The following is a 19,536-nucleotide window of genomic DNA, read 5'->3' as shown; positions in this document are numbered from 1 at the left end:
TCTTGGAGATAGCGTAGCTGCTGCTGAACCTCTGCTACTGTATGTGGTGTCTCTGTCTGCGCTACTGTCTGCGCTGCAATGTTGTTATCTACAGTAGTCTGTGATGGAGACGGTGTTCGGACGACAGTTAGCGACGATAGGATGCGATCTGGACAAGGAGGGATAAGGCCTGTCGCCTGGAAGCCTGCCTGGATATTCTGCTGCGTGAATATAGTCGGCCGGATCCGTGCATAGGCTGTAAGAAAGTCTGTTTTGTCAATATGGTAGACGCCATGGCGGGCGAGCTCCTCGACCTCGCGTCCGTACGCGCGCTTGAGAGGGGAGTAGCAGCTTACGTCTAGAGGCTGGAGGAGGTGCGACGTGTGAGGCGGCATACAGAGAGTGATAATCTTGTTCTCTGTGCAGTACTGGTCGAACTCTGGCGTAGCGTGGCTACTATGGCCGTCTAGGATAAGAAGACGATAGACTCCAGCCGTACGAGCGGCTGTATACTGGTTGAAGTGCTTCACCCACTCTACACCTAGCTCGTCTGTCGTCCAGCCGTTGTCTGAGACGCCGATAGTCCAGTCTAGTGGGAGGTTACGATACCAAATATCCTGGTGGACCTTACCAGATAGAATCACGAAGGGTGGAAGACACCAGCCAGATGCATTAATACACTCGATAGCTGTCACCCACTCGCGATTGCCTGGCTGTACGATAACTGCGCGACCAACTCTGTCAGAGCTAGTAACTACCTTAGACGTGCTAGCGACGCCCATCGCGAAGCCAGTCTCATCAAAGTTGTAGATGTCTTGATCTAGGATACCGTACGCCTGGCGCGTCTCCTCTACTAGCTTAAACCAGGCTGCGATTGCGACAGGATCCTCGCAGGAGGCACGCTGGCTATTAAGTCGCCTACTCCACTTTGTCTGAAGCTCTGGCTGGCTCTGGATAAAGCGTGACACCCATTTCTTGCCTATAGGTTGTGGAGGTGGATCTTGGCCACGCGCAGCGAGTAACGCGTCTGCCATTCGTCGCACGTCAATGATATGGGGTGGAAAGCCTCGTCGGTCTAGCTCTAGAATCCACTGAATAAGAGACTGCTCCTCGACAGGTGATAGCTTACGCCTAGTAGACGGAACCTCTGATCGTGGCTGGATACCGCGGAGGCGTGTCTGGAGCGTCGATTTTGGCACGTCGTACGCTTTCGCGAGAGAGTAGATAGATTGTTTTGGATTATTATGATAGGACGCCATAGCAAGACTTATTCTACCTTCACGAGAAGTCTGTATAGAACGTTGTTGTCGCGGCATTGTGGTTGTTGTGTAGAGCGTCGCGTTAAGTTTGGTGGGGCGGCCAGCTTATTGTTCCGGCCAGCTTACTGATCCCGCACGTTAGCCAGTTCATAGCCAGACACTACGCTCCTCCATGTTTACCATTCGAGGTACAAGCGTCGAATCGGGCGTTTACCACTCGCTTCGGTTGTGTTTGTAGGTTATACTGGTGCTTGTACATGCGGTTTTGCGATTGGTGTTTGAGAAGTTGGGGTTGAAGGGTGGGTGGAGAAGTAGGTACTGGGGGTGTTTGGAGTACTGGGTTGGGTATATGAAGGGCTGCTTAGTAGGGCTGGCATTAGCGGTTTGGGAAAGGAGAATTAAGTACTGCGGTATCGAGTTTGGGTATGTTTTTGGGGGAAGAAAGAAGTGTGTGGTAGCGAGATGGGGTTGGAAGGGGTAAAAGGGTGTGCTGGGGGGTAGGGATTGTTGTTGGAGGTACCTGGTGCCAGAGAGTTTATTTTTGGGGGTAATATGGTGTAAGTTGAGAGTGGGTATCTATTTTTCTCTTGATAAATGTGAAACCAGGGTTTTGATTCTTGAATAGTTATTTGTCTTTTCGGTTATGTTGTGAGATCTTCTCGAAGGGGGGTTGAAGTTCCCATAGCTCCCAATGTGTATTCAGTTCTTTGCCATACGTCTGCTCTCAACCGTCATATCTTTGTGTCTCTAGCATCCACGGTAAAATTGATAATTCGCCCCTCCACTCGGAGCACTATCACATAAACGTGAAACATTGCTCCACTTGAGGCCAAGCTGGTAATTACCTATACCAAGTGTTAGTCCCAAGACTTCCCATAGATTCAATAAATATGCTCAATACAGGCCGTTGGGACTGGGTATCTGGCTTACCTTTGGGAAGGGCAAAGTACCCATGTTGGCCACCGTGTTTCTCCATGCATTCATCTGGAGGTCCGCAAGTAGACCAATCCAGATCACCAGTTCCAGAAGTCTCCCCTATCCAATTATTATCAATGTATACCTCAAAGTGCTCGCAGCGGCCCGCTGAATCCGATATCACAAGGATACCGTCTTCCGGCGCCTCAAATGGTATGTTATGTACGTCCGAATCTGCGCCCGAGTTCGGAGTACGATGGACTCGTGTTAACGTCCAGGGCTTGAGGATTTGTCCAATGCATGGTTTCTCCTTGAGCTGGCGAATGGGCTCAACAACAGGTGGTGGTGGTGGTGGACCGCCAGAGGATGGTCCCAGGTACGATGGTCGCTCGTGGTTGAACATTGCGCCATCGCTGCATGTACAGCCACACATTTCTGGGACGGGATCTGAGCAGGCTATAGTTGGAACTTGGCCTTCGAGCTGGTGTTAGCTTTGAGTGTTTGTTCAGATATCAATTTTAACTCGCCGTTTGAGCATGTCATTGCTGACATGCTACCGAGAAGCGTATCTGTACCGAATTGGGCAGTTGTGATACCGCATAGAAGGAAGGTTGCAAAGGGAGTTGAAGTACGCATGTTGGTGGTTTTGTGGAAAAAGGTTGATGTAGAAGACGTTTGAAGTAGTTGATGAAGATAGCGGTGGATGATGGTAGGAAATCTTGTGTAGAATGCCTTTTACTTTTATACTTTTACATGTCCTTCGATATTCAATGCGCGCTTATACTTTTTGCAACTGCGGTATGGTTATAGCTAGCTCAATCGTTCTGTCACCCCGTGGTGCAGCTTAAAAAGTAAACTTGTTGAGAGCAAGGATCCCGGAGCAAGGCTGTGTCGTACGGATAGCATCCGTTCGGAACATTTACCACAAGTATCATCGGGAGATACATTTTCTACACGATGTATTATATATATTCTTTTGCTAAACATACTCTCACCTCTCTTATAGACTATTGTTTGTCCAGATATGTCAAAATTCTCACTAACACAATTAGTACCCAAAGAAAATGTCACAAGCCACTATGAGCTGATATCTGCAAAATTGACAACTTCCATTCTATGACTCTATAAAAAGTAGGAAAAGCATAACGCATTATCAAAAACAGGTATCAAGCGATTTCAATGCTTGGTAGACAGTGCAGTCTAGCCAAGCTTGCAAGACGCACTTTGGTATCATACTGGACCCTTCCAAACTGATTAATGTACATATGAAAATAGTGCACTGGAGATCTTTGCAGGGCTTTTGCTGCAAAGAGCGGTATGTAATCATTCATGACACTGACGTGTTTGATAAAAGAGCTTTAGTGCTCAGCGTGATAGACTAATGCAAAAAGTATGGTAACGGTGTTTGGAAAAGCAAAAACAGCTAAATTGAGGAGCAATGGCATGACCGTAGAAGAGTCTTATAAAAATCAGTGAAGATACTGAGTACATGTTGGGAAATGTTGGAATTGTAGCTTCTTCAATGGTATATGGGTGCCAAAGTGTAGCAGCTTTGTTATTTGCAATAGCCATGGTGGTAAAACACAATCCCGTCTCATTTGAAAAAGTCTTTACATGATGCTGCTTTTGTGTCAACTATTGAGACTCTACATATAGATGTACTGTTCCGTCCTCTTCCTCCTCCCTAATCTGTCTCTCCACCGCTCAGGTTGTTTCCTTCTTGCACTGGTTGTGCAACTGAATTCTTGGGTACCCTAGGGAGACAATTCCACAATTTTCCTTTGGTGCGTACCTAATGTCAACCGAGTATTTTCCTAGAGATTGTTTTAGCAGTGAGATCATGTATCTACCGCATTGATCGGTCTAAAAACACGATCAAATGAACCTTTATGTGGCTTACCTTTAGGCAGGGTAATATAAGCCTCCAAGTAGTCACTCTTTTTCGTGCAATTATCTGAATCTTCGCAATCTTTATGACTTGAAGAGCTCGACCTTTCAGTTTTTGCGACTCTCCGCCCGTCAATAAATACCAAAAATCTGGCACAACTTTTAAGCTGCCAAGAGTCGACCACAAGGATACTGTCTTCGTGAGCAGTGATGACTTCGGGAATAAGCGATTCTGGATTCCATCCCAAAGAGGTTACAACGTAGTTTTTCCAAGGTCGGCTAATATCACCCAAACATGGTTTCTCGTGGAGTTGCCGGATTGGTCTAACGACGGGGGTCGGTGTCGCGCTGGTAGACTCGATGACGGGTGATTCCAGGGGTGAAGGCAGCGTTATGCTGGGAGAGATTTTTGCGTTGGATTGAGCAGTTGCGATACCGCACAAAAGAAGAAAAGTGCTTGAAAGGGATAATAAAGCACGCATGTTGCCGGGTTTGAAGGATAGGTGAAGCACAAGATGTTTGGAGTAGGGGAGGATGGGGAGCGAGTATTTTGCAAGAAGCCTCGGAGTTTGTATCATACATATCTTGAGTAGAACTTTCGACCCTAACATGCTTATATACCTTTAGTTGATATGGCGTTGTTCTAAGGGGCGTAATGCTTTTCTCTCGATGTGATGCACTATAAAAACTGAACTTGTTGGGAATACTGGATCATTTTTCTTCTTTTTTTTCCCTTGTCCTAAATGTTTTGACGCGAATTCCCTAGATAATTCCCTCCTCAACACCATGATATCCTCAAGATTCTTCCTGCCATACCCTACTACAATTTTCTCAAGCACCCTTTCTCGCCCAGCAATTTCAACGGTCCAACATCGATGGCATTAGTGGTCCCGGGAAAAGCACATTGGTCCCCTGTGAAGCGGTAAACTAAAAAGCAACAACCTTCACCGTATGCCTTTTTTTAGAAGAAAAGAGAGGAAAAGAAACCATGGTAATCATTGCACAGTTTCAGAAACAGGGGAAACTGAGCGATATCAAGGTGCTGTAGTAAATGCCGGATAAAGTAGCCTACGATACAGACTCCACCACCATTCCAGATACTTTTGGAGTTGCTGTATAGACACGAAAAGTTGTTCATTGGATTTTTGTGGATTCCGGATCTTTGTGTGGAAAATTCGGATGTGATGAAGGGCAGGTGGTTGGTTGCGTTTATTGTACGGGAAAGACGTGACGTGCGTAGGAAATAGAGGATAGACTAGAGGATGAGGCATTTGGCGAAATCCTTGGAAAGAGATGAGTATTGAGCTCCGTCTTGAATGTCTTTACACAATTGAGATAGTACATTGATTTTGTCATCATAGGGTTTAATCTACAAAAATCGAGAAGTTTTGATTTCTTCCTCCTGTATGTGAGTCTCGCAGAACTTGACACGATGCAATGTATTCAACCAATTCCTAATGACTAGACGCCGGCCGATAGCATGTGGACTCATATAGCTGTAATTCTATTCACCCAAACTATTACTAAACGAGATTAGAGTGACGTCATTTTTACAGTCGCGTTCTCCTGACGCGTCGATTCATGGATGGAATGCATTTCACGTGTCGCACAGATTGATGAATATTGAACGCGGATTCTAAAGTCGCGTAGGAACAAAGGTGGTGGACGAATGGGAGACAATTGGCGTCAGTGGTACCTGGCTGGGGTAGTGGATATTGCCGCGAGCGTACTAGCGCCACATGTCCAGACGCGCCAAGCACCGTCGACATTATTCTCCCATGGCTCTGGCTGTATACTGCGCATTCACCTCTCCGCACCAACACGCTTTCAACGCGTCCCTTGCATCCCCCCCACGACCCCGCCCAGTCACTACACACCGCGCCACAAATACTGGAAGACGGCGACAGCAAGACAAGTTGAAATCGACGCGGCGAGCAGCCCAAACAGGCAATATGCCGCGGAAGAGCGCTGCAAAGGCCGACGAGCCATCTTCTGAAGACGTGTCGGCGCATTCCGACGTCGACATGCAAGACCAGCAGGAAGACAAGATGAGCGGCTTCAAGAAGTTCGGAGTAAGCACAATCTGGCCTGGCGCCTTCCTGCGCTGTGAAAGGCGACCTCATTGCATATTGAACATTCGCTGATGTTGCCATGGCAGTACAATCTAGATACCCCAGACTACACAGTACGCACCAATTGTCCGCCGCGCCGCGTGATTTCTGTCCACCAACTGACAACCCTGTAGGACTCCGACACAAACACAAGGGGAAACAGTGTCGCAGGCGACAGCGCGCCCCCTGATGGCAGAAAGCGACGCGCCGAAGAGATGAACATGCGCAAATCCATGTACGGAAAGAAAGCTGAGGGCCTGAGGGCATCAATGGTACGCAGCATTAAACGGCCCATCGCGTCCCAAGGGGGCCCTGACTGACTCGGGAACATTGTAGGAAGACGACACCATTCGCCGCTTTCGATATCTCCTTGGTCTCACCGACCTGTTCCGCCACTTCATCGACACAAATCCCAACCCGCGTATCAAGGAGATTCTCGCCGAGATCGACCGGCAGGACACCGAAGAGAGCAGCAAGTCAAAGGCCAACAAGATTCGCAAAGGCGGCGCTGCTGCCGAGCGTCGACGCAAGACTGAGCAGGAAGAAGACGCCGAGTTAGTGCGCGAGGAAAAGCATGGTGGCCACAACGAGACAGTTTTCCGCGAGTCGCCAGGCTACATTCAGGGCGGTACAATGCGCGACTACCAGATCGCTGGTCTCAACTGGCTGATTTCGTTGCACGAAAATGGTATTTCAGGTATCCTGGCTGACGAGATGGGTTTGGGAAAGACACTACAGACCATTTCCTTCGTCGGCTACCTCCGCTATATCGCCGGCATCACTGGACCCCACCTGGTCGCAGTGCCCAAATCAACCCTGGACAACTGGAAGCGCGAGTTTGCCAAATGGTGCCCCGAAATCAACATCTTGGTGCTACAGGGTAGCAAGGATGATCGTGCCGAACTCATTAAAGACCGCCTTGTCCCTGATGGCTTTGACGTGTGTATCACATCCTACGAAATGATCTTGCGCGAGAAGTCGCACTTGAAAAAGTTTGCGTGGGAGTACATCATCATCGATGAGGCACATCGTATCAAGAATGAGGAGTCGTCACTGGCACAGATGGTTCGCATGTTCAACTCGCGAAGCCGGCTGCTTATTACCGGTACCCCTCTTCAGAACAACCTCCACGAACTTTGGGCTTTGCTCAATTTCCTTCTCCCAGATGTATTTGGTGACTCAGCTGCCTTTGACGACTGGTTTTCACAGCAGAATGAGGACTCCGATGCAGTCGTCCAACAGCTACACAAGGTTCTTCGACCCTTTTTGCTCCGCCGTGTCAAGGCCGATGTCGAAAAGTCACTGCTGCCTAAGAAGGAAATTAATCTCTACGTGGGCATGTCGGACATGCAGGTCCAGTGGTACAAGAAGATTCTTGAAAAGGACATTGATGCAGTCAATGGTGGTGCTGGAAACAAGGAGTCTAAGACCCGCCTTCTCAACATTGTCATGCAGCTGCGAAAGTGCTGCAACCACCCTTACCTCTTCGAAGGCGCCGAGCCCGGTCCACCATACACTACCGACGAGCATCTGGTGACCAACTCAGCCAAGATGGTAATGCTTGACAAACTGCTCAAGCGTATGAAGGCTCAAGGCAGCCGTGTACTCATCTTCTCCCAGATGAGTCGTGTGTTGGATATCATGGAAGATTACTCCGTCATGCGCGATTACAAGTACTGCCGTATCGATGGTTCGACCGCACACGAGGACCGTATCCAAGCGATTGACGACTACAACAAGGAAGGCTCTGACAAGTTCCTGTTCCTCCTGACAACGCGCGCTGGTGGCTTGGGTATCAACTTGACTTCTGCCGACATCGTCGTTCTCTTTGATAGCGACTGGAACCCACAGGCCGATCTTCAAGCCATGGACCGCGCTCACCGTATCGGCCAGACCAAGCAGGTATATGTGTTCCGATTCGTTACTGAGATGGCCATTGAAGAAAAGGTGCTCGAGCGCGCGGCACAAAAACTACGTCTGGACCAACTAGTCATTCAGCAGGGTCGCACCCAACAGCCTGTGAAGAATGCAGCATCCAAAGACGAGCTCTTGACCATGATCCAGCACGGCGCGGAGGCAGTGTTCCAGAGCAAGGGCCCTGTTGGATCAGCTGCCAGCGGCGAACTCGGAGATGACGAATTCGATGCCGTCATGCGCCGTGGTGAGGAGATGACTGAGAAGCTGAACAAAAGGTACGAGGCCCTTGGTCTTGATGACCTTCAAAAGTTCACATCCGACTCAACCTACGAATGGAATGGCGAGACATTCCAGCCTCGCAAGAAGGAAATTGGAATCTCCTGGATCAACCCATCAAAGCGTGAGCGCAAGGAACAGAACTACGGTATTGATTCGTACTACCGAAAAGCTCTTGTCACTGGCGGCCGAACAGAGAATAAGCAACCCAGGATACCTCGCGCACCAAAGCAGATTGTCATTCACGACTACCAGTTCTTCCCAGACCGCCTTGCGGAACTCCAAGACAAGGAAACAGCATGGTATCGGAAGGAGAACAATCTCAAGGCACCCCTTCCGGAGGGTTCCGACGAGGACCTCGAGGTTCGCGAGGCTGACCAACAGCTTGCACAACAAGAGATTGACAACGCCGAGCCATTGACCGAAGAGGAAAAGGCGGAGAAAGAGCGACTGATTGAAAAGGGTTTCCCCGAGTGGAATAAGCGTGACTTCCAGCAGTTTCTCAACGGCAGTGCCAAGTATGGCCGTCAGAATTACGAGGGTATCTCAGAAGAAGTCGACGGCAAGACTGCCGAGGAAATTGAAGCATACGCCAAGGTATTCTGGAAAAAGTACAAAACGCTAGACAACTGGCAAAAGCACTTGGGTGTGATTGAGGAGGGCGAGCAACGCGTACGACAATCAGAAGAGAAGAAGCGGTTGATCGCAAAGAAGGTTGGCATGTACCGCATGCCCCTCCAGCAGATGCAGATCAAGTACACAGTATCGACGACGAACAAGAAGGTGTACACGGAAGACGAAGACAAGTTCCTTGTAGTCATGCTGCACAAGCATGGTGTTGAGGGCGACTTTATCTACGAGAAGATCCGCGACGAGATCCGGGAGTCGCCATTGTTCCGCTTCGACTGGTTTTTCCTGAGTCGCACGCCACAGGAGATTGGTCGTCGTTGTACTACGCTGATCTCAGCCATTGTGCGCGAGCTCGGTGACGGGGATGCCAAGAACAAGAATGGCAAGCGGGGATACGAGGAGGAGGAGACAGAGGAAGAGGAGGAAGAGCAACCAAAGAAGAAGACCAAGAACGGCGTCAAGGTACGTTGGGATGACAGGTAGTCTACTTGTCCCAATAGCACTGCTAACATGGAACAGAATAAGCAACTGGATACTGTAAAGAGCAAGGCTTCTCCCGCCTCGGCAACGCCGTCTCGAGCAAGCAGTGTAGCAACGAATGGATCGGCAACCAAGGGATCAGCAACCAAAGGAAAGGGCAAGGGCAAGGGCAAGGGCAAGAAGAAATAAGGCAACGCAAGGGCTCGGTATGGGAAGCGGGCATGATATGGTGTTTTTGGCGCATGTGCAGCCGGATTACAGCGGATGTTTTTATTTTACTTCACCATACTCGGTATGGTCAGCAGGTGGCATGTTGAGTTTACTAGATGTTGCAAGGTGACGTCTGGTGTTGTGCACTTGGCATTCTGCATGTGTAATAGTATCGAGAGAATAGTAAGAGGTTTGCAAGGACAAGGTCTTCACGTGAAGGGATATGTGATTGGCGTGTCGGAGAGCGTAGCGAAGCGCACGAGGGCGGCGGCGGCTGCGGGGTGACGCACCTTGTCACGGTGACTTGGTTCTCTTAGCTTTTGAGCTTTTGGGCATAACCAACAACAACATCGACATTTGCACTGCTTTGACGCTGCTGCTGGTAGTCCATGTAAGTACTATGTGTGTTGTGCAGTGCTTCGAGAACATTCTGTTGTATCCCGGTCTTTTGCTGAGTGGCATCGACCGCCTTCGCAGCAGACTCCCACTCCACTTCACCTCACGTCAGACCACACCACCACACCATCTACGCCCCTCGATCCCATATCTTAGCGCGCCCGCTTGACTTATATCGCGACCATGGCCTCGACCGCCCTCATTGATGCTGACATGGCGCCAACACTCCAGTCCATCCTTGACCAGAAAACACTCCGGTGGATATTCGTTGGCGGAAAAGGTGGTGTAGGCAAGACGACGACATCGTGTTCACTCGCCATCCAGCTCGCAAAGCACCGCAGATCAGTCCTCCTCATCTCCACGGACCCCGCCCACAATTTATCGGATGCCTTCAACCAAAAGTTTGGCAAGGACGCGCGACTCATCAATGGCTTTGACAACCTCAGCGCTATGGAGATTGATCCCAACGGCAGTATACAGGATTTGTTGGCAAATGGAGCAGAAGAGGGTCAGGATCCTATGGCTGGCCTGGGCGGAATGGGCAGCATGATGCAGGACCTAGCATTCAGCGTATGTGCACCATACCAAGCCCTCAAGCCGCAGTCAAGTAAAACGAGATAGGGATACTGATTGCTACGGACAGATACCTGGTGTAGACGAAGCCATGTCATTTGCCGAAGTGTTGAAGCAGGTCAAGTCCATGTCGTACGAAGTCATCATCTTCGACACGGCACCCACCGGACACACGCTCCGCTTCCTCCAGTTCCCCACTGTCATGGAGAAGGCCCTCTCCAAGGTCTCGCAGCTCTCCCGCCAGTTTGGACCCATGCTCAATTCCTTCCTTGGCTCGTCTGGTAGACTACCAAACGGACAGAACATGGATGAGCTGATTCAAAAAATGGAGGCGTTACGTGAGACGATAGGCGAAGTCAACGGCCAATTCAAGGACGCCGATCTTACAACATTTGTCTGTGTCTGCATTCCCGAGTTCCTTAGTCTGTACGAGACGGAGCGCATGATTCAAGAACTCAACAGCTACGAGATCGATACACACTCGATTGTCGTCAACCAGCTGCTGTTCCCCAAGCAAAGCAACCCCTGCGAGCAATGCAACGCGCGACGGAAAATGCAGAAGAAGTATCTTGACCAGATCGAAGAACTGTATGATGAGTTCAACGTGGTCAAGATGCCGTTATTGGTTGAGGAAGTGCGAGGTAAAGAAAAACTTGAGAAGTGGGTATTTACGCACCGACTTGAGAACTGTCATACTAAACGAGATTCCAGATTCAGCGAAATGCTCGTGAACCCCTTCGTACCTCCGCAGTAACTCCGCGCATCCAACGGCACAAAGGGCCGCATGCACGCAACCGAGGGCATTTTTGCGACGCTCAGGCACAAAAGAGCGGTGGTTTTTCGTTTTTGCCGACGACTTGCCGTCTCCACCCTACGGTAATTTGCACTAGTATTCAGGTTTTTTTCCACGTTGACCGTTTTCCCCCACACTTCACGACTCGAGGGGGACGGAGAATGGTACTCTTAGCGACTAGCTTCGATCTATGGCGGCAGTAGATACATGAATCGAAATCGCTACTACCAAGACGATTACCAACTGTTTCCACTTTGTTGTACATGTCCGTTGACAGCTGACTCCGGGTACCTTACGCCTTATCGCAGCAATGTAGCATGTTCCTGTTGTGGATGCATGAGCCACAGTTTGTCAGGCGTCGCTGGATACCCCGCGAAAGTCCCGAAACACTAACTGCAACAAGAAGTGACACCGAACGTCTTCTAGTCCAGCCTACACCAACCCGGCAACCTCTTATGCCTATTAGTCCACGCTTCGGACTGTTTTGATTGTGGTGGTGCCGAGACCTTTGGCTATTATCAGCGTATTGTCCACTTGCGCCCGCTACGTCACCACTATTTACCCCGCATCGTCCATGTTTGGGAAAATGGGAAAACGCAAGTGAACTTGTCGTGGCCCCCAATACAGATAGCCTGTTTGCTCAGCCACAATGTTTTCATGCATACACAGCAAACTGAGTGTGAAACACCATGCGAGGCAGAACCCAGCCTTGTCTGGCTATAACGCTTCGTCGAGAGGGTTTTTCTTTTGCTCTGCGTTTCAGAAAAGAACAATTCTTCCGGCTCTTCACTCTGCGAACTCGCAAACCTGGGTACGGCCTAGGTCGAACTTTGTCCGCGAAAGCTGATTCTTGACCCGTTGACTTATTGGACACTTGGATTTTTGGGAACAGATAGTAGTCCAAAACTGTCGTTCACGCCGCGAGCTACACAACGCCCATATCCGTGCATGCGTTCGGCGTGTTGTACCATGCATACAATATTCGCGTGCATGAAAAAACCACCAGTGATGTGTCGAGACATGTCGCTGGCTCTAGACTCGATGTCGTTGGGTGGAGCTTGGATAGGGCCTCGGAACCCGAATCTTACCAGTGTTCTACCAGAACTTGAGCTTGCATACGATGGCCTTCCGTTTTAGTACAAAGACTGTCACGGGGCTGAGTATGGCACTAACATGGTGGCCCCTGGCGTACCTGGCACGAGGTTCTCCAGCGCCTACCCAGCAACGGCGAAACATCTAAACTTAGTAAAGTCTGCCCGTCTGTATCCCTGATAGGGCACTACTCGACCCCAGCTCGCGTGGTGTGTTCTTGACAGATGCCGATCACTGACCGGGGTTGTACACCATCACGGCTATCCACTTGCCGTCAGTACCACTTAACAGAATGGCTCTGAGTGACTCGAGGCCTCGTATATAGAATGCATGCGTTCTTACTGTTTGGATGATCCAGGCGTTGCGCACAGTTTTCTCCTCGTCCCAGTCTCTTGATCCGCTCAAGTTACGTTGCGTTGCTGCTTGCTGTCCAGCCAATTGATCGTCTTTGCAATAAGATCACGTAAAAGCATACACAGCCTTTCACAATGCTCGGAATAGCTACCCTCCTGCTCAGTGCGGTTTACTCCGTTACTGCTGCACCAGTCGAGATTGAGAAGAGAGGTATGTATACCTGATGCACAGTAACTGAGACTTCAACTGACTCTCCTCAGCTGTATCGGCAAACGTTCTGGATCAGCTCCAATTCTTCTCCCAGTACTCAGCTGCCGCATACTGCCTCGGAAACAACAACAGCCCAAACACCAAGGTCACCTGTCCTCAGGGTAACTGCGCTCGCGTCGAGGCAGCAAACACCAACACTCTCACCGAGTTTGAGAACAGCATCAAGTCAGATGTTACCGGCTTTGTTGCAACTGACACGACCAACAAACTCATTGTTCTGTCCTTCCGAGGATCAAGAAGTGTACGCAACTGGCTCACCAACGTCCAGTTCCCTGTAATCAATACCTCGATCTGCACTACATGCGCGTCATCCATTGGCTTCTGGCAGAGCTGGCTGGAGGCACAGACCAATGTAGTTGCTGCCATCAACAAGGCAAAGCAGCAATACCCAACCTTTAAAGTGGTTGCAACCGGCCACTCACTGGGTGGTGCGCTTGCAAGCCTGGGCGCTGGAGTGCTCCGCTCCCAGGGCATTGCAGTCGATCTTTACACCTATGGCGCCCCCAAGATCGGTCTCGAGGCCGTTAGCAATTACATCAGCCAGACGAACATGGGCGCAAACTACCGTGTCACCCACAAGAGCGATCCTGTTCCAAAGCTCCCTCCTGCGGCCCTGGGCTACCGCCATATCTCGCCCGAGTACTACATTACCACCGGAAACGACGTACAGCCTGGCACCGGAGACATTAACGTGCTCACTGGCACTTTGAACCTAAAAGGAAACGAGGGAGACTTTGGACTAGACGTTAACTCACACTTGTGGTACTTTGGACCCATCAGCGCGTGCGAGGGATACCCCGGCATCGAAATTAAGCAGTAGTCATTATGTATCATTGGAGTAAAAGAAAGAAAAAAATAAACGAATAACGACATCAAAAAAATGTAAATACATGTTCTATTAGTTTACTACATCTTCATGCCTGCCACTTTCCCCTTCTCCGGCTCCCCTTCATCATTCTGATACAGCCGATTCACCTGGACTTCACGCAGCCACAACCGAAACGACTTATCCAGCGTCTTCCCATTCATAACCGCACAATCCTTGATCTCCTCCGACGAAAGATACTGCACCGCCTCGGCATCACCCCCCGCAATCGCAATTGCGCGCTGCAACAACACACAGTTTTTCTGCGTATAAATCGCGCGATACACAGCTTCTTCGATGCTGATCCCAAACGTCGTAAAACCATGTTTATGCTGCAGCACCACCGGACTCTCCATGCGCAGCTGTGCGGCGAGTGCTTCTCCTAACTCCGCATTCTTAATTAGTAAGTCGCGCTCTGTCGGCGCCCGCGACGTGCCGTACAGTCGGTCCATGGTAAATACGGATGCCCCGCCCTGCCCTAGGAACCCAGCCATGTGGAACACGGGACGCACAGGGTGCGGATGCGCAGCACCGTGAGCAATGGTAAACGGGATTACGTCTTCAGAGTGCGAGTGCACGACGCAATTGGCTTTTGGGAATTTCCGGAGGATCTCGCCGTGGATGAAGCGCTCGCTGTAGCCTTGGGGTGCGTCTTTGTCGACAGGGGACGAGTCCCGGACCCAGTAGGAATTGAAGTCGCTGACGTTTTTGACGAGGGCGGGGGCACCAGGGTCGTAGGCGGCGAGGATGTATTGGTCTTTGTTTAGGGGGTGGCGGACTGAGATGTGGCCGAAGGCGTCGACGAGGCCATGGTGGTGGAGGATGTGGTTTGCGCGGATGAGGAGGCGCAGTTGCTGTTGGAGGGCGGGTGGGATTGACATTATGGTTGAGCGGTTGGACAGGGGGGTTTCTGTCGGGGGGTTTATCTGGGAGAGCGAGGATTGCGTGGAGTAGACTGAGGACGAGGAGGATGCTATTGATGTGGTTGATGTTGATGCTGCTTGCGAGACTGTTCGGAATCGGGATGATGGCCGTCCTCGCGGTACGCTTAGCTCTCGCGGTTTATCTCGCGGCCGGTATAACTCCACAGAAGGTAGAAGTTGATATGACAATTTTCGGTGGTGGGCCGGGATTGAGGGCACTTGTGGAAGGGGTGTTTGCGGAGGTGGGGATGAATGTGCTCGCAGTGGAGTGGGATTTAGGCGAAACTCTGGCCTCTCCAGTTCTTGACTGCGTTCCCGGATTCTCTGACGCTGCGGAGACTTAGGAGGTATCGTCGGTGGTTGGAATTTCGATCGGACAGGTGAATGCGGCTCAGCGACCGGGGGCAATCGATGCTTGTCAGCGCTGCAGCGTTGGCAAAGTACCATGTGTCCATCCAGCACTTGTTTCCGGTGCGGTTGACCCGACACAGACTGCGGATGGCCTTCAACTTAAGGCACCTTTTAGCAAATGTTTCATGGCTGAGGTGGAAATAGAAACGTTTGAAACGGCAGACGCTGATCTCGAGCCTAAGATGTTCTTTTGCAACCCTGCGGCGTCAATGTTGGAGTGCAACACCAGCAAGACAAAGTGATGATCAAGCATGGCCTTAGGGATTTTCCCATCATCAAAACGTGGAATACCGCGTGCGTATCGTGGCATGCTGGCTGATGACGTGCGCGAGGTGTTGCGAGTGGGGACCAGCGACGGGCCATTGGATCCATCTGAGGGGACCCGAGGGTTACCCGCATTAGCCCTCCCGTTAGGCTTCCGACGCTGCATTCCCCCACCCTCTTCCACACCCCAAGCCCCCGAGAATCCTTCAACCGGGTCAACTCCCTGATTGGGAGGCATTGTTATGCCAGCCGTCAAAGCCATTATACAGGCGTTACGCCCTTTGCGCCCGCAGATAGTATCCAATCTATCCCGCGGCACGCTTGTTTACCCGTCCTGATAATGGCGGCTCGATATCTTCTTGCTGGTATTACAGCAGCGGGATTGGCCTTTTGGTACGACTTCAAGAGCTGGCAGAGTTTCGGTGACGGTATCTCGCTCCACGCAAAGGTTGGTAACTGACAGCTGACAGGCACCGGCGGCACGCCACCAACACTGCAAGGCTATCTCAAGATTCGGCGATGGGGACTCTATCTGCTCTACTCGCGACAAAATCTTCTGGATCCATCGCCAATTCCTGATTCGGGGGAATCATACATCAATCCGGAAAAGGTCCCAAACAGACCAGGACCCCGGCCAGGACTTACGCGCTGGACGCTTCCTCAGCGCCAAGTCCCGGAGAACATCACAGCAGGTGCATCCGCTACACTTCACAATCTGATGCAAGAATTCGCCAGTACTGCACCTTACAATGAATACATTGAGACCCGACCAAGCAAAACGGAGGGTGGTACTGGCCCTGCTATTTATGTAAAAGAAGGCGTCAAGACCATCAATCCTGTCGCACACAAGATCTTCTATGAAGTCGCCCATGTTCACCCTGCAGAAAACTCGCTACACGTATATGTTAGTCCTCAAGATGCGAAGCTGGTCATGAACCGAGGCTGGGGCCAGCGTTTCCCTGTGACATGGATAGCACCGCCGAGCTGGATCATGGTGTACGCACCGAGAAACGAGGATGAGGTTGAGATTGTGCGAGAAATTGTTAGAGCCGCTATATGCCACGCCGTGAGCATGAATATCGACGAGTAAATGGAATGAATAGCGTGCTGGCTTTTTTTTAATTGTCTTAGGTATATCAAAATTGTTTTTCGACTCATACAAAAATAGTTCGAAGAGACTGTAGTCAAAACGTGCTACGATTCTAAAACAAACTCAGCCCTGTAACTACCAAACATCCGCAAGTATAGCATCCAGATACTAATATTCTCCGATGGTGCTATGTCCGGCATGCGGCAATGACGAAGTGGAGAACCGGTCGATTGGCGCCCCTCGAACGCCGCTCCCGCTCCGTTGCATCAACATACTACACTAGTACTAGCATAGGGATCCGGCTCCAACGCCATGGTCCGCTATATATAAGAAACCAGAGCTATGCAGACATTTCATGTCGCATAACTTTGTGGTAACAAGTTTCCAAAATAGCACCCCTCATCCTGTCATACTGTATCCTCAAGTGCAGCCTCCCAGTTTACACGAGTAAGTCCCTGTGCGTCGCTTGATGCCAGGTGCAATGGGTAGCATCGACTCAGCGATGAAAGTGATCATCATCGGAGCAGGTACAGGACCACTATGATATTACCGTCGAACCTCTGCTTACATGGTTCAAGGGCCGGCTGGATGTGCACTTGCGCATGGTCTGAAAAAAGCTGGAGTACCATTTAGGATATACGACAAGGGCGCGGATGTTTACCGACACCGTCATTGGGCATTTACCCTTGGCTGGGCACGACCTTATCTATTCGACCTCATACCCGATGACCTTAGCACGCAGATCAACTCGTGTCAAGTGGATCCTTACGTGGACTGCGCAGCGATAGGAGAAGATCGTATTGTGATTTACAATGGTCAGACCCGGGAAGAAGCGTTTGCGTTCCCGATTCCCAAAGCGAGAGAGATCAACATCCGGAAGTTGCGCGTTTTGCTGGCGGAACGGCTCAATGTCCAGTATGGGAAAAGTTTCTCACACTATGAGCTAAAAGAGCAGGGTGGTGTCAAAGTCTACTTTGAAGATGGATCAACGGACGAAGGCGACTTGCTCGTTGGCATCGATGGTGCCATGTCCAAAGTCCGCCGTTGTCTGCTTCCCAAAGAGGGAAACATGGAGACGCTCCCGTTTGCACTGATGAACTTCAATGCTTCCTACACAGCCGAGCAAGCACATTTTATCAAAGAGCGTCTCCATCCTCTTGTAGATATTGCCATACACCCGGCTGGCCATTACATTCGTGCCAACGTGCTCGATATGCCTGATGAAAAAGATGCCAGTACTTGGACATTCCAGATTCTCTCTACCTGGCCGCTCAAATACGTTGAAGACCACGACAATGAAGATGATCGACTGCAAAGACTGAAAGCGCATATCAAAAGAGATGGCTGGGCCGAACCATACAAGAGCGCTATCGAGTGGATACCTGACGACACCAACGTACTACGTGATCAGCTCAAGATCTGGAAAACCTTCCCCTGGAACAACCAAGGCGGGCGAGTAACACTATGTGGCGACGCAGCACACGCCATGACATTCCATCGCGGTCAAGGCGCCAACAACGCTTTTTACTCTGCCCACTGTCTTGTCGAAGCTATCAAGAGCGTGCAGCCTGGTAGCGCGACATTACAGGATGCGATTACGGCGTATGATGAGAGTATATGGAAGCGGGGGGCAAATGAGGTGCAGATTTCCAAAGCGCAGAGCTTCTTTACGCATGATGGGTTGGATAATTTTATTAATAGTCCTGTTATGAAGTTGGGAACGAAGCCGAGTCATAATGCGAAGAGTGAGGGTTACGAATAGATGAGGTGAGCGATTGGAAGAAGCTACCTGCCCCATCTTCGGAGGGTAGCAATGTCAGCTTTCAGTGATGCAAATAATAAATTTTACTTTTTCGAATGTTTGGCAGTCGACAGGGTACGCATTATCCGGAAGAGACAGGAATTCTTTCTTCACGTGCATATCATCAGAAGCAATATATATTTCTGCAAATTGCCCATCATATTTGTCACGACTCAAGCGAATTGGTCAACTGAAATACGGGGCTTCAAGAATAAACTTGGCATTCAAGAGAAACACAATCCTAGCTCAAAAGATCCTTGAGCTCGATTGAAAATTACTGTCAATAAAAATAAGCATCCTTTCGTCAACGTTAATTGGTTTAAGTTGCGATGAAGTTTAAGTCTGACCAAGAGCTAGTCTCCAATGCCATCATATCTGAGAAAATTGGAGACATACGAATGTTATTGAAAAAGAAACTGGGAAGAACAGGGATCTAACATCATTCCACGCATATACTAACACTTATCTCTCTCCCACCCGGCACTGCTAAGTGTAAGCTGAAGCTATGTAATAATATTAAGTTTTGGAGCTGGGTAGAGCAGCTTTGTTCACACATGTATGCCCAATGGGCTGTTTATTACTAGCATTCTGCCCCAGTACAGCAACTAGATTAAGGATGTAACGTCTTCGTTATAGACAAGTTGCGTCTTCTAGTATGTGCCTTGTTCAGCCGTACTAGCCTTTCAGGAACCACACTATCCACTCGAAACACCGTTCACGAGAAGCGAGATACAGTGTCTTTAGTATGGAAAAAGCATTCAGCAGCCCTACGAAACATGATATTGCCTATGCCTATTGGATAGAAGCAGCAGAATCTTGAACACGCCGATCACTTTATCCAAGATATCTCTGATCCGGATTCACCAAACTACTGTAATGAACTCAGCTTTATCAAAAAGAAACCCTCTGATGCGTAGTGTAAGAAAATACTGGACTGCCGAGCAAGTCGCTAATACATTTGCGTCACACCAAGAAGTATTTGAAACCACACTTGAATGGCTCCATGACTTGGGAATAGATAGCGAACGGATCAAACATTC

General features: G+C 49.9%; 9 protein-coding genes across 9 annotated transcripts; 5 read left to right on the top strand and 4 right to left on the bottom strand.

Annotated features, from left to right (window-relative positions):
• Positions 1-1,070: 1,070 nt before the first annotated feature.
• On the bottom strand, positions 1,071-1,238 carry COCSADRAFT_99839 (uncharacterized protein; the record flags this gene model as incomplete). The annotated part of the gene is made up of 1 exon (XM_007706241.1): positions 1,071-1,238. A coding segment is annotated over one exon (168 nt), but the record flags the coding sequence as incomplete, so codon positions are not given.
• A 747-nt stretch (positions 1,239-1,985) lies between these two features.
• Positions 1,986-2,556, bottom strand: COCSADRAFT_100498 (uncharacterized protein; the record flags this gene model as incomplete). Its single annotated transcript, XM_007706240.1, has 2 exons — positions 1,986-2,083; positions 2,169-2,556. The coding sequence occupies 2 exons, from the start codon at positions 2,554-2,556 to the stop codon at positions 1,986-1,988; spliced, it is 486 nt and encodes a 161-aa protein (XP_007704430.1).
• A 1,169-nt stretch (positions 2,557-3,725) lies between these two features.
• Positions 3,726-4,602, bottom strand: COCSADRAFT_193649 (uncharacterized protein). Its single transcript, XM_007706239.1, has 3 exons — positions 4,054-4,602; positions 3,946-3,967; positions 3,726-3,907 (listed from the first exon to the last, which is right to left on the bottom strand). The coding sequence occupies exons 1-3, from the start codon at positions 4,520-4,522 to the stop codon at positions 3,838-3,840; spliced, it is 561 nt and encodes a 186-aa protein (XP_007704429.1). The 5' UTR covers positions 4,523-4,602; the 3' UTR covers positions 3,726-3,837.
• Positions 4,603-5,858: 1,256 nt separating this feature from the next.
• COCSADRAFT_40675 (uncharacterized protein) lies at positions 5,859-9,870 on the top strand. The gene is made up of 5 exons (XM_007705959.1): positions 5,859-6,112; positions 6,199-6,225; positions 6,286-6,423; positions 6,488-9,436; positions 9,494-9,870. Exons 1-5 carry the CDS (start codon positions 5,993-5,995, stop codon positions 9,641-9,643), a joined length of 3,384 nt encoding a protein of 1,127 aa, XP_007704149.1. The 5' UTR covers positions 5,859-5,992; the 3' UTR covers positions 9,644-9,870.
• Positions 9,871-9,970: 100 nt separating this feature from the next.
• COCSADRAFT_40674 (uncharacterized protein) lies at positions 9,971-11,663 on the top strand. The gene is made up of 4 exons (XM_007705958.1): positions 9,971-10,055; positions 10,142-10,630; positions 10,704-11,293; positions 11,345-11,663. Exons 2-4 carry the CDS (start codon positions 10,244-10,246, stop codon positions 11,385-11,387), a joined length of 1,020 nt encoding a protein of 339 aa, XP_007704148.1. The 5' UTR covers positions 9,971-10,055; positions 10,142-10,243; the 3' UTR covers positions 11,388-11,663.
• Positions 11,664-13,006: 1,343 nt separating this feature from the next.
• Positions 13,007-13,962, top strand: COCSADRAFT_175337 (uncharacterized protein; the record flags this gene model as incomplete). The annotated part of the gene is made up of 2 exons (XM_007706238.1): positions 13,007-13,082; positions 13,133-13,962. The coding sequence occupies 2 exons, from the start codon at positions 13,007-13,009 to the stop codon at positions 13,960-13,962; spliced, it is 906 nt and encodes a 301-aa protein (XP_007704428.1).
• Positions 13,963-14,048: 86 nt separating this feature from the next.
• COCSADRAFT_30272 (uncharacterized protein) lies at positions 14,049-14,888 on the bottom strand (the record flags this gene model as incomplete). The annotated part of the gene is made up of 1 exon (XM_007705852.1): positions 14,049-14,888. The coding sequence occupies one exon, from the start codon at positions 14,886-14,888 to the stop codon at positions 14,049-14,051; it is 840 nt and encodes a 279-aa protein (XP_007704042.1).
• Positions 14,889-15,921: 1,033 nt separating this feature from the next.
• On the top strand, positions 15,922-16,860 carry COCSADRAFT_40671 (uncharacterized protein). The gene is made up of 2 exons (XM_007705957.1): positions 15,922-16,027; positions 16,076-16,860. The coding sequence occupies exons 1-2, from the start codon at positions 15,946-15,948 to the stop codon at positions 16,693-16,695; spliced, it is 702 nt and encodes a 233-aa protein (XP_007704147.1). The 5' UTR covers positions 15,922-15,945; the 3' UTR covers positions 16,696-16,860.
• A 192-nt stretch (positions 16,861-17,052) lies between these two features.
• COCSADRAFT_40670 (uncharacterized protein) lies at positions 17,053-18,716 on the top strand. The gene is made up of 2 exons (XM_007705956.1): positions 17,053-17,222; positions 17,274-18,716. The coding sequence occupies exons 1-2, from the start codon at positions 17,177-17,179 to the stop codon at positions 18,455-18,457; spliced, it is 1,230 nt and encodes a 409-aa protein (XP_007704146.1). The 5' UTR covers positions 17,053-17,176; the 3' UTR covers positions 18,458-18,716.
• Positions 18,717-19,536: the final 820 nt, after the last annotated feature.

Source organism: Bipolaris sorokiniana, assembly GCF_000338995.1.
Source record: "Bipolaris sorokiniana ND90Pr unplaced genomic scaffold COCSAscaffold_15, whole genome shotgun sequence".
NCBI classification, from domain to species: domain Eukaryota; kingdom Fungi; phylum Ascomycota; class Dothideomycetes; order Pleosporales; family Pleosporaceae; genus Bipolaris; species Bipolaris sorokiniana.
The sequence above is the reverse complement of the archived record's forward strand: the minus strand, read 5'-3'. Positions and strand labels throughout refer to the sequence as shown.